This window comes from Nerophis ophidion, linkage group LG10 (assembly GCF_033978795.1).
Source record: "Nerophis ophidion isolate RoL-2023_Sa linkage group LG10, RoL_Noph_v1.0, whole genome shotgun sequence".
NCBI lineage: Eukaryota > Metazoa > Chordata > Actinopteri > Syngnathiformes > Syngnathidae > Nerophis > Nerophis ophidion.
In genome coordinates this window covers 6,936,666-6,950,052 of record NC_084620.1, presented here as the reverse complement: position 1 = coordinate 6,950,052, position 13,387 = coordinate 6,936,666, and the positions used below count along the sequence as shown (strand labels likewise).

Below are 13,387 nucleotides of genomic sequence, written 5' to 3'. Positions count from 1 at the left end.
TAACTATAGAAATAATGCGGGGTCAAAAGTTCAAGGTAAATTCGCTCACTCACAAGCACGTGTGCACACGCTATGTAGACAATTTGTGAGAATAACGCGATTGCTCCTCTCACCGGTTATTAATAATAACTATAGCAAGAATTCAGTGACAAAAGCTCAAGTGTGCTTGCTTATGTACTAACGTGTGCAGACGGGTGTTAGAGTCGACCTCTGGTATAATTAATGCGATTGCTCCTCCAGCCAGTATTTACTGACAACTATGGCAATAAATATAAATGACTGGAAACAATCCAGCGTCAACGTTCGAGGCAACCTTGCATGTGTGCACACACTGTGTCGACAAGTTGTATGAATAATGCGATCGCTCCTCCAACCGGTTATCAATGACAACCTTTCCCAGGGACTGAAGTGGGGGTCTAGTAAAGATCAGTGTGTGTGTGCACTCTAGTGAACCTGGTGTAGGCTCCAGAACGGAATAGAAACCAGACGCATGTTTGGCGTTTACTCTTCTCACGTCGTCTTCTCGTCACGTTTGTGCCGCTCTGCAGAAAGACTACGGCGGTCCGCTGGTCTGCCAGGAGCACGAGCGCAAAGTCATCGTGGGCGTGAGCATGCAGCGGACCAAGTGCGCCTCGTCCCGCCCGGCGCTCTTCGTCAACGTGGCGTTCTACTCCGAGTGGATTTACAAGGTCTTCAAGCTGTACCCCAGCCCCGAGGCAAACTGACGCTGTGCTGGGGGAAGACTCACTGAAGTATTTTGTCTCCTGGAATATACTTGAATACTCACCGAGTACCACGACTACAAGGATGTGACACCCCGTCTAAGATCCCACACAGCCCCCTCCTTTCTTTTGCCTTGGCGAGCTGCTGCGGGTTGTGGTGCTAATGTTTGTAGCATGAGAGTGAAGGTCCGTGCCAAGGACAACACGGCTGTCGGGTCTCTGTTTGGGGGGGAAGCCTGGCCCCTGGTGGGCCGTGTGGTCAGCAGGACATTTGTCTTCCGTGCTCGCTCCGTCCTGGTGTACATACTTTATTGATTACACTCACCATGTCAGATGTTATGGGTCTTATAGACCTTCTTCTTCCTCTCGCCGCTGACGACGTGTTTAAAAAGAGAGTATTTATTTTTTTCTTTTGAGGTGAATTAAGATGAGCAGCATGGAGAGAACCAATATTCCTATCCTTGATATGCTAATCGTTAGCAGGCTGGATATCAACTTATTAGGATCACAAAATCTGGACTACAACATTGCAACTGTTAGCGAAGGAGTGCACTATCTGGCTGCAACCAGTGGGGGCGCTGTTGCCGGATCCAATCGTAATGTCAATATTGGATGCACAAATGAAACACACTTTTTGATGTAAATAACCCAATCTTATATTCTCAATGTACATTTTTGCAGAAAAGCACTCCAGTCGTTTTGAGGATCTTTGGCTAATATTTTTGCAGTGGGTTACTAAAAACAGCAGAGCAGTCCGGTCCTGTGGAGGATCTTTGGCTATCACTTTTGCAGTTGGTCGTCGAAAAACAGCCCACGACTCTTTTACATTTAGAGGATCTTTGATTTGCATTTGTACAATCAGTGATTCCGTCATGCGGAGGATCTCTGACTTATATTTTTACAGTAGGTTCCCAAAAACCGAGAACACTCCCTTCATATAGAGGATCTCTGACTTATATTTTTACAGTAGGTTCCCAAAAACTGAGAACACTCCCTTCATATAGAGGATCTTTGACTCGCTCTTTTTGCAAAAGGTCGTTAAAAAGAGCAGATGACTCTTTGTCATTTTGGATGATCTTTGGGTAACATTTTAACAGTAGGTCATCAAAAATAGCAAGCCACTTCTTTGATATAAAATATCTTTAACTAATTTTTTTTCCACTCAGTCCTCAAAAACCGCAGACCAATCCTACCATATAGAACATCTTTGAACTACATTTGTGCTGTCAGCCCTTACAAACAGCTCAGTGCTCCTGTCACCTAGAGGATCTTTGACTATGTTTATAGTAGGTCCTCAAAAACATCACTCCAATCCTTTCCTGTAGAGGATCTTTGACTTACATTTGTACAATTAGTGATTCCGTCATGTGGAGGATCTTTGACTAATATTTTTACAGTAGGTTCCCAAAAACCGAGAACACTCCCTTCATATAGAGGATCTTTGACTTGCTCTTTTTGCAAAAGGTCGTTAAAAAGAGCAGATGACTCTTTGTCATTTTGGATGATCTTTGGGTAACATTTTAACAGTAGGTCATCAAAAATAGCAAGCCACTTCTTTGATATAAAATATCTTTAACTATTTTTTTTTCCACTCAGTCCTCAAAAACAGCAGACCAATCCTACCATATAGAACATCTTTGAACTACATTTGTGCTGTCAGCCCTTACAAACAGCTCAGTGCTCCTGTCACCTAGAGGATCTTTGACTATGTTTATAGTAGGTCGTCAAATACATCACTCCAATCCTTTCCTGTGGAGGATCTTTGACTTGCATTTTTATAATCAGTGATTCCATCATGTGGATGATCTTTGACTGATATTTTTTACACTACGTTCCCAAAAACCAAGAATACTCCCTTCATATAGAGGATCTTTGACTTGCTTTTTTGTAAAAGGTCGTTAAAAAGAGCAGATGACTCTTTGTCATCTTGGATGATCTTTAAGTAACATTTTTACAGTAGGTCATCAAAAACAGCAAACCAATTTTTTGATTTAAAATATCTTTAATTCATCTTTTTTCACTCAGTCCTCAAAAACAGCAGTCCAATCCTATCATATATTTTAAGCTGCATTTGTACAGTCGGACCTTAAAAATATATATCAGTGCTCTTGTCACGTGGAGGATCTTTGGCTATCACTTTTGCAGTTGATCATCGAAAAACAGCCGACGACTCCTCTCATAGAGGATCTTTGATTTGCGTTCGTACAATCGGTGATCCCGTCATGCGGAGGATCTTTGACTCATATTTTTACAGTAGGTTCCCAATAACCAAGAACACTCTCTTCATATAGAGGATCTTTGACTTGCTTTTTTTGCAAAAGGTCGTTAAAAAGAGCAGATGACTCTTTGTCATTTTGGATGATCTTTAAGTAACATTTTAACAGTAGGTCATCAAAAATAGCAAGCCACTTCTTTGATATAAAATATCTTTAACTAATTTTTTTTCCACTCAGTCCTCAAAAACAGCAGACCAATCCTACCATATAGAACATCTTTGAACTACATTTGTGCTGTCAGCCCTTACAAACAGCTCAGTGCTCCTGTCACCTAGAGGATCTTTGACTATGTTTATAGTAGGTCCTCAAAAACATCACTCCAATCCTTTCCTGTAGAGGATCTTTGACTTACATTTGTACAATTAGTGATTCCGTCATGTGGAGGATCTTTGACTAATATTTTTTACAGTAGGTTCCCAAAAACCAAGAACATTCCCTTCATATAGAGGATCTTTGACTTGCTTTTTTTGCAAAAGGTCGTTAAAAAGAGCAGATTGCTCTTTGTCATTTTGGATGATCTTTGAGTAACATTTTTACAGTAGGTCATCAAAAACAGCAAACCACTTCTTTGATATAAAATATCTTTAACTCATCTTTTTGCACTCAGTCCTCAAAAACAGCAGTCCAATCCTATCATATATTTTAAGCTGCATTTGTACAGTCGGACCTTAAAAACATATCAGTGCTCTTGTCACGTGGAGGATCTTTGGCTATCACTTTTGCAGTTGATCATCGAAAAACAGCCGACGACTCCTCTCATAGAGGATCTTTGATTTGCGTTCGTACAATCGGTGATTCCGTCATGCGGAGGATCTTTGACTCATATTTTTACAGTAGGTTCCCAATAACCAAGAACACTCGCTTCATATAGAGGATCTTTGACTTGCTTTTTTTGCAAAAGGTCGTTAAAAAGAGCAGATGACTCTTTGTCATTTTGGATGATCTTTGAGTAACATTTTTACAGTAGGTCATCAAAAACAGCAAACCACTTCTTTGATATAAAATATATTTAACACATTTTTTTTCACTCAGTCCTCAAAAACAGCAGACCAATCCTACCATATAGAAGATCTTGGAACTACATTTGTGCTGTCAGCCCTTACAAACAGCTCAGTGTTCCTGTCACCTAGAGGATCTTTGACTATGTTTATAGTAGGTCGTCAAATACATCACTCCAATCCTTTCCTGTGGAGGACCTTTGACTTGCATTTTTATAATCAGTGATTCCATCATGTGGATGATCTTTGACTGATATTTTTTACACTACGTTCCCAAAAACCAAGAATACCCCCTTCATATAGAGGATCTTTGACTTGCTTTTTTGTAAAAGGTCGTTAAAAAGAGCAAAAGACTCTTTGTCATTTTGGATGATCTTTAAGTAACATTTTTACAGTAGGTCATCAAAAACAGCAAGCCACTTCTTTGATATAAAATATCTTTAACTCATTTTTTTTCACTCAGTCCTCAAAAACAGCAGACCAATCCTACCATATAGAAGATCTTTGAACTACATTTGTGCTGTCAGCCCTTACAAACAGCTCAGTGCTCCTGTCACCTAGAGGATCTTTGACTATGTTATAGTAGGTCGTCAAATACATCACTCCAATCCTTTCCTGTGGAGGATCTTTGACTTGCATTTGTACAATCGGATCTTTGACTGATATTTTTTACACTACGTTCCCAAAAACCAAGAATACTCCCTTCATATAGAGGATCTTTGACTTGCTTTTTTGTAAAAGGTCGTTAAAAAGAGCAGATGACTCTTTGTCATCTTGGATGATCTTTAAGTAACATTTTTACAGTAGGTCATCAAAAACAGCAAACCAATTTTTTTATTTAAAATATCTTTAATTCATCTTTTTTCACTCAGTCCTCAAAAACAGCAGTCCAATCCTATCATATATTTTAAGCTGCATTTGTACAGTCGGACCTTAAAAACATACCAGTGCTCTTGTCACGTGGAGGATCTTTGGCTATCACTTTTGCAGTTGATCATCGAAAAACAGCCGACGACTCCTCTCATAGAGGATCTTTGATTTGCGTTCGTACAATCGGTGATTCCGTCATGCGGAGGATCTTTGACTCATATTTTTACAGTAGGTTCCCAATAACCAAGAACACTCTCTTCATATAGAGGATATTTGACTTGCTTTTTTTGCAAAAGGTCGTTAAAAAGAGCAGATGACTCTTTGTCATTTTGGATGATCTTTGAGTAACATTTTTACAGTAGGACATCAAAAACAGCAAGCCACTTTTTTGATATAAAATATATTTAACACATTTTTTTTCACTCAGTCCTCAAAAACAGCAGACCAATCCTACCATATAGAAGATCTTGGAACTACATTTGTGCTGTCAGCCCTTACAAACAGCTCAGTGTTCCTGTCACCTAGAGGATCTTTGACTATGTTTATAGTAGGTCGTCAAATACATCACTCCAATCCTTTCCTGTGGAGGACCTTTGACTTGCATTTTTATAATCAGTGATTCCATCATGTGGATGATCTTTGACTGATATTTTTTACACTACGTTCCCAAAAACCAAGAATACCCCCTTCATATAGAGGATCTTTGACTTGCTTTTTTGTAAAAGGTCGTTAAAAAGAGCAAAAGACTCTTTGTCATTTTGGATGATCTTTAAGTAACATTTTTACAGTAGGTCATCAAAAACAGCAAGCCACTTCTTTGATATAAAATATCTTTAACTCATTTTTTTTCACTCAGTCCTCAAAAACAGCAGACCAATCCTACCATATAGAAGATCTTTGAACTACATTTGTGCTGTCAGCCCTTACAAACAGCTCAGTGCTCCTGTCACCTAGAGGATCTTTGACTATGTTATAGTAGGTCGTCAAATACATCACTCCAATCCTTTCCTGTGGAGGATCTTTGACTTGCATTTGTACAATCGGATCTTTGACTGATATTTTTTACACTACGTTCCCAAAAACCAAGAATACTCCCTTCATATAGAGGATCTTTGACTTGCTTTTTTGTAAAAGGTCGTTAAAAAGAGCAGATGACTCTTTGTCATCTTGGATGATCTTTAAGTAACATTTTTACAGTAGGTCATCAAAAACAGCAAACCAATTTTTTTATTTAAAATATCTTTAATTCATCTTTTTTCACTCAGTCCTCAAAAACAGCAGTCCAATCCTATCATATATTTTAAGCTGCATTTGTACAGTCGGACCTTAAAAATATATATCAGTGCTCTTGTCACGTGGAGGATCTTTGGCTATCACTTTTGCAGTTGATCATCGAAAAACAGCCGACGACTCCTCTCATAGAGGATCTTTGATTTGCGTTCGTACAATCGGTGATTCCGTCATGCGGAGGATCTTTGACTCATATTTTTACAGTAGGTTCCCAATAACCAAGAACACTCTCTTCATATAGAGGATATTTGACTTGCTTTTTTTGCAAAAGGTCGTTAAAAAGAGCAGATGACTCTTTGTCATTTTGGATGATCTTTGAGTAACATTTTTACAGTAGGACATCAAAAACAGCAAGCCACTTTTTTGATATAAAATATATTTAACACATTTTTTTTCACTCAGTCCTCAAAAACAGCAGACCAATCCTACCATATAGAAGATCTTTGAACTGCATTTGTGCTGTCAGCCCTTACAAACAGCTCAGTGCTCCTGTCACCTAGAGGATCTTTGACTATGTTTATAGTAGGTCGTCAAATACATCACTCCAATCCTTTCCTGTGGAGGATCTTTGACTTGCATTTGTACAATCAGATCTTTGACTGATATTTTTTACACTACGTTCCCAAAAACCAAGAATACTCCCTTCATATAAAGGATCTTTGACTTGCTTTTTTTGCAAAAGGTCGTTAAAAAGAGCAGATGACTCTTTGTCATTTTGGATGATCTTTAAGTAACATTTTTACAGTAGGTCATCAAAAACAGCAAGCCACTTCTTTGATATAAAATATCTTTAACTCATCTTTTTTCACTCAGTCCTCAAAAACAGCAGACCAAAAATATAGAAGAGCTTTGAACTGCATTGGTACAGTCGACCCTTGAAAACAGCTTGTTGCTCCTGTCATGTAGAGGATCTTTGACTATGTTTATAGTAGGTCCTCAAATACACCACACCATTCCTGTTCCATAAAAGATCTTTGACTTGCATTTTTGCAACAGGTCCTTTAAAAGAGAATATTAATGGACTTTCACATTTTTAGTCATCCTCAAAAACATCAGAACACACCTTTCATAGGATCGGATAGACTTATTTATCCCACTAGGGGGAAATCACGTTGTTGCAGTGTAGGTTTTTACAGACAGTAACAAAAGTAAAACATATTGAAAAATAAATACTGAATATTGTGCACTAGAATGTATCGATAAAAGATCAAATAAAACAAAAACCACACCAAGAAAAAAAGAACTTTGACCAATATTTGGCCGGTCACTCCTTAACAACATCACACCACTCCTTTCATTAAGAAGATCTTTGATTAAAAATGTCCGTCCCCAAAAACAACAATAAAGGATCACTTCTGCCACATAATGATCTTTAAACAACTGGAAATTATCAAAAACTGTGCTTATACTTGTTTTACAGTTAATGCGATCGCTCCTCACACCAGTTATCAGTGAAAGGCTCCAAATAATCCAATAAGTCCAAAAATACAATAAGTTGCTATTTTTTTTTAACCAGCTTGTGTTTTATTGATATGTGGCTATATTAGCCATAATATAACAATATAACAATATAACAATATATCACTGGTCATTTTTTTCAAAGTCCTAAGCTGGTTTTGCGAGTCCATCCATTGTCCCTTTTCTGCTGTTTGTCCCTCTCAGGGTCGTGGGGGTTGGGGGGCTGGAGCCTATCCCAGCTGCACTTGGGCGGAAGGCAGGGTACACAAGTACATACAGACAAATAGGTTCTTATTTCCACATGGGCAGCACGGTGGAAGAGGGGTTAGTGCGTCTGCCTCACAATACGAAGGTCCTGGGTTCAATCCCGGGCTCGGGATCTTTCTGTGTGGAGTTTGCATGTCCTCCCCGGGACTGCGTGGGTTCCCTCCGGGTACTCCGGCTTCCTCCCACTTCCAAAGACATGCACCTGGGGATAGGTTGATTGGCAACACTAAATTGGCCCTAGTGTGTGAATGTGAGTGTGAATGTTGTCTGTCTATCTGTGTTGGCCCTGCGATGAGGTGGCGACTTGTCCAGGGTGTACGCCGCCTTCCGCCCGATTGAAAATGAGATAGGCTCCAGCGACCCCCCCCCCCCCGCGATCCCAAACGGGACAAGCGGTAGGAAATGGATGGATGGATGGATTTCCACGTGTAAAGAAAAAAACAACAAGCAACTCATTATAATCCCCACTCGCGGACTTTCGTTTTATTTTTAATATGTGAACTGACAAGAAGGCAACTGTGCTTTTATTTTGTGTTACTTATTTAATTGTAAATAGCCCTGTGTAAATTGTGTAATTTTTGTACATAACACAACGATGACCGAATATATTTTTTTATAATGTAAAATCCGTCAAAGCTGCTATTTTTGGGCCTTTTTTTAATCATATATATATATAAAGATGCATTTTTGTTGTTTTTCAAGTGAAATGTTGTAGTCGCTGCATTATTGTGATTTTAATAAAGAACTCACGCCAGCGCAGTGAGGTACTGTCATGGACCTGGCCTTGTTTCGCTCTTTTTTTATGCTTTTTCAAAAATGTAATCTAGTATTATCATAATCGACAACATTATTTATCCACAAGGGAAAAGGTTTGACATACAGTAAATGGTAAATGGATTATACTTGTATAGCGCTTTTCTACCTTTTTTTTTTTAAGGAACTCAAAGCCCTTTGACACTATTTCCACATTCACCCATTCACACACACACATTCACACACTGATGGCGGGTCACCTGTGTGTGATTGTATTGTATTGTCTTCTTTTTTTTATTATTTATTTTAATGAATTAAGTAACGTGTGGGTTCCCAGGACCATCAAGGAAGGACATTTTGCTTTTCAACAGGTTTGACTCTGGTTTATTTTTCAATAAACAAGCTTTAGTGTGGGTCGGATCGCTTTCCCTCACAGTCCGCTCTTTCAGCCGCCGTCGTCGTCGTCCTCTACTATGGCTCCTGCAGGCTCTCCAACTCTTTCCTCCTAGATCTCGCCTCCTTCTCTCCTTTTATACATCATCAGGAGAAATGTTAATAGTTTCCTGTTGTGTGAGCCATGCACCTGAATTAGATTGCGGCGGCGGCGCTGCCGGTACACCCCGCCTCTCCACTTCCCTGCATCCTCCGCCTCCTTGCCGCCATCTTGGGCAGGGCTGCAGCGTGTCCTGCCCTGCCGTCGGCCTGTTGGCTCCGCCTCTCCACAAACGTTTATGACACCCTTTTTCCAAAACACAATATAGAATGTGAGATATAACAGGACAATGCCTACGTTTATCATTTGTTTTCAAAACGCTTATAAAAAAGTGGGACCCCAAACATTTACTGTGGAACCCCTTTTTTTGTGACTTGATACATAAATAATATAATATAAATAATACAATACAGTAGCTCAATTGTAAAATTATGAAATCTCTTTTTTTTTCCTTTTTTTTTTTTTTAAAGTGCTCATTTTAAAACTTTTAACCTAATTTTCATGGATTTTGTTACTTGGCGCCATTTAAAAAGTATGCTAGTTGTTGACATGCTAATATTATTTTGCTAGCGTTTTTTGAAAACAATTTTTGCAAATGTTATAAATTTTAACCTAATATTCATGGATTTTGTTACCTGGCGCCATCTTAAAAGTATTCTAGCTGTTGACATGCTAACATTAACATGCTAATATTTCTTTGCTAACGTTTTATGAATAGCATTTTTGCAAAAGTTGTATGTTTTAACCTAAAAACCATGGATTTTGTTGCTTGGCACCATTTAAAATGTATGCTATCTGTTGAGATGCTAACATTAACATGATAATAATACTTTGCTAACGTTTTATGAATAGCATTTTTGCAAATGTTATATGTTTTAACCTAATATTCATTGTTTTTGTTACTTGATGCCGTTTCAAAAGTATGCTAGTTGTTCACATGTTGGCATGCTAATCTTACTTTGTTAACGTTTTATGGATAGCATTTTTGAAAATGTTAAATGTTTTGACCTAATAATCATGGATTTTGTTACTTGGCGAAAAAAGTATGCTAGCTGCTGACATGCTAACATTTACATGCTAATATTACTTTGCTAACATTTTATGAATAGCATTTTTGCAAATGTTATATGTTTTAACCTAATATTCATGGATTTTGTTACTTGGTGCCATTTAAAAAGTATGCTAGTTGTTCACATGTTGGCATGCTAATCTTACTTTGCTAACGTTTTATGAATAGCATTTTTGCAAATGTTATATGTTTTAACCAAATAATCATGGATTTTGTTACTTAGCGCCATCTTAAAAGTATGCTAGCTGTTGACATGCCAACATTAACATGCTAATATTACTTTGCTAACATTTTATGAATAGCATTTTTGCAAATGTTATATGTTTTAACCTAATATTCATGGATTTTGTTACTTGGCGCCATCTTAAAAGTATGCTAGCTGTTGACATGCTAACATTAACATGCTAATATTTCTTTGCTAACGTTTTATGAATAGCATTTTTGCAAAAGTTGTATGTTTTAACCTAAAAACCATGGATTTTGTTGCTTGGCACCATTTAAAATGTATGCTGTCTGTTGAGATGCTAACATTAACATGATAATAATACTTTGCTAACGTTTTATGAATAGCATTTTTGCAAATGTTATATGTTTTAACCTAATATTCATTGTTTTTTTTACTTGATGCTGTTTCAAAAGTATGCTAGTTGTTCACATGTTGGCATGCTAATCTTACTTTGCTAACGTTTTATGAATAGCATTTTTGCAAATGTTATATGTTTTAACCAAATAATCATGGATTTTGTTACTTAGCGCCATCTTAAAAGTATGCTAGCTGTTGACATGCTAACATTAACATGCTAATATTACTTTGCTAACATTTTATGAATAGCATTTTTGCAAATGTTATATGTTTTAACCTAATATTCACGGATTTTGTTACTTGGCGCCATTTAAAAAGTATGCTAGTTGTTCACATGTTGGCATGCTAATCTTACTTTGCTAACGTTTTATGAATAGAATTTTTTGCAAATGTTATATGTTTTAACCTAATAATCATGGATTTTTTTTACTTGGCGCAAAAAGTATGCTAACTGTTGACATGCTAACATTAACATGCTAATATTACTTTGCTAACGTTTTATGAATAGCATTTTTGTAAATGTTATATGTTTGAACCTAATAATCATGGATTTTGTTACTTGGCGCGATCTTAAAAGTAGCTTTTTCTTTTTGTTTTTAGTTTCTTTAAAGTGGTTCTGTTATTTTGTCTTTTTTGTGTCAAATGTCCTTCCTGTTTTTTCCACACAACTGATATGTTGTACATAACATGCAAAGGATTTTTGCAAATTACGTTGACTTTTTTTTGTTTATGCTAGCGTTTTAGTTAATTTAACCTTCCCAATGATGGATTTCATTGCTTGGCACCGTCTTAAAAGTATGCCAGCTGTTCTCATGATGACATGCTAACATTAACATGCTAGCACTACTATGCTAACAAATTTTTTGCTAGCAATTTTCCTAATTGTTTTGGTTTTAACCTAATAACCATGAATTTTGTTACTTTGGCGTCATCTTAAAAGTATGTTAGCTGTTAGTTCTCAAATGTTAGGGATAGAACTTTTTAAGCTTTCCTGGTTTGCTTTTTGTTTTTACTTCATTGTGAGTGGTTCTGTTGGCATTTCTTTTTTGTGTGGAAGCTTCTTCCTGTTTCTCACACATTTTATATTATTTACATGATTTGCACAGGATTTTGTAAATTATATTGACATTTTTTTGTAGTTTAGCGCCATCTGTAAAGTATGCTAGCTTTTTGTTTTACGCTAGCATTTTAGCTCATTTAAACCACTAATCATGGATTTTGTAGCTTAGCCGCATCTCAAAAGAATGCTAGCTTTTCGTTTTATGCTAGTATTTCAGCTAATTAAACTACTAATCATGGATTTTGTAGCTTAGCGCCATCTGAAAAGTATGCTAGCATTTTGGTTTTATGCTAGCATTTTAGCTAATCGAAAATAAATAATCAGGGATTTTTGTAGCTTAGCGCCGTCTTAAAGTATGGTAGTTTTTCATTTTATCCTAGCATTTAAGCTAATTTAAACTACTAATCATGGATTTTGTAGCTTAGCGCCATCTAAAAAGTATGTTAGATTTTTGTTTTACACTAGCATTTTTAGCTAATTTAAACTATTAATCATGGATTTTGTAGCTTAGCAGCATCTCCAAAGGATGCTAGCTTTTCGTTTTATGCTAGCATTTTTAGGTAATTTAAACTATTAATCATGGATTTTGTAGCTTAGCAGCATCTCCAAAGGATGCTAGCTTTTCGTTTTATGCTAGCATTTTTAGGTAATTGAAACTGCTAATCATGGATATTGTAGTTTAGGCCATCTTAAAAGTATGCTAGCTTTTTGTTTTACACTAGCATTTTAGCTAATTTAAACTACTAATCAAGGATTTTGTTGCTTAGCGCCATCTTAGAAGTATGCTAGCTTTTCCTTTTATGCTAGCATTTCAGCTCATTTAAACTACTAATCATTGATTTTGTTGCTTAGCGCCATCTTGAATGTATGCCAGCGTTTCGATTTATGCTAGCATTTCAGTTAATTTAAACTACTAATTATGGATTTTGTTGCTTAGCGCCATCTTAAAAGTATGCTAGGTTTTGGTTTTATGCTAGTATTTTAGCTCATTTAAATTACTAATCATGGATTTTGTAGATTAGCGGCATCCTAAAAGTATGCAAGCTTTTCGTTTTATGCTAGCATTTTACCTCATTTAAACTACTAATCATGGATTTTGTTGCTTAGCGTCATCTGGAAAGAAAGCTAGCTTTTTGATTCATGCTAGCATTTCAGCAAATTTAAACTACTATTCATGGATTTTTTTAGTTTAGTGCCATCTTAAAAGAATGCTAACTTTTTGTCTTATGCTAGTTTTCAGCTAATTTATACTACTAATCATGAATTTTGTAGCTTAGGCCATTTGAAAAGTATGCTAGCTTTTTTATGCTAGCATTTCAGCTAATTTAAACTACTAATCATGGATTTTATAGTTTAGCACCATCTGAAAAGTATGCTGGCGTTTTGATTTACGTAGCATTTTGGCTAATTTAAACTACTAATCATGGATTTTGTTGCTTAGCGCCATCTTGAAAGTATGCTAGCTTTTTGTTTTATGCTAGCATTTTAGCTAATTGTGTACTTTTTCACCTAATAATCATGAATTCCGATTCTTGGCGCCATCTCAGA

At 36.8% G+C, this 13,387-nt stretch overlaps 1 protein-coding gene across 1 annotated transcript in view; it reads left to right on the top strand.

Moving 5' to 3' along the window:
• Window positions 1-8,658, top strand: part of hgfa (hepatocyte growth factor a) — an 81,487-nt gene extending 72,829 nt beyond the window's left edge. The window contains exon 18 of the mRNA XM_061912197.1: window positions 549-8,658. Coding sequence (XP_061768181.1) covers window positions 549-725 — 177 coding nt within the window. The 3' untranslated portion in view covers window positions 726-8,658. The remainder of the gene's footprint in view (window positions 1-548) is intronic.
• Window positions 8,659-13,387: the final 4,729 nt, after the last annotated feature.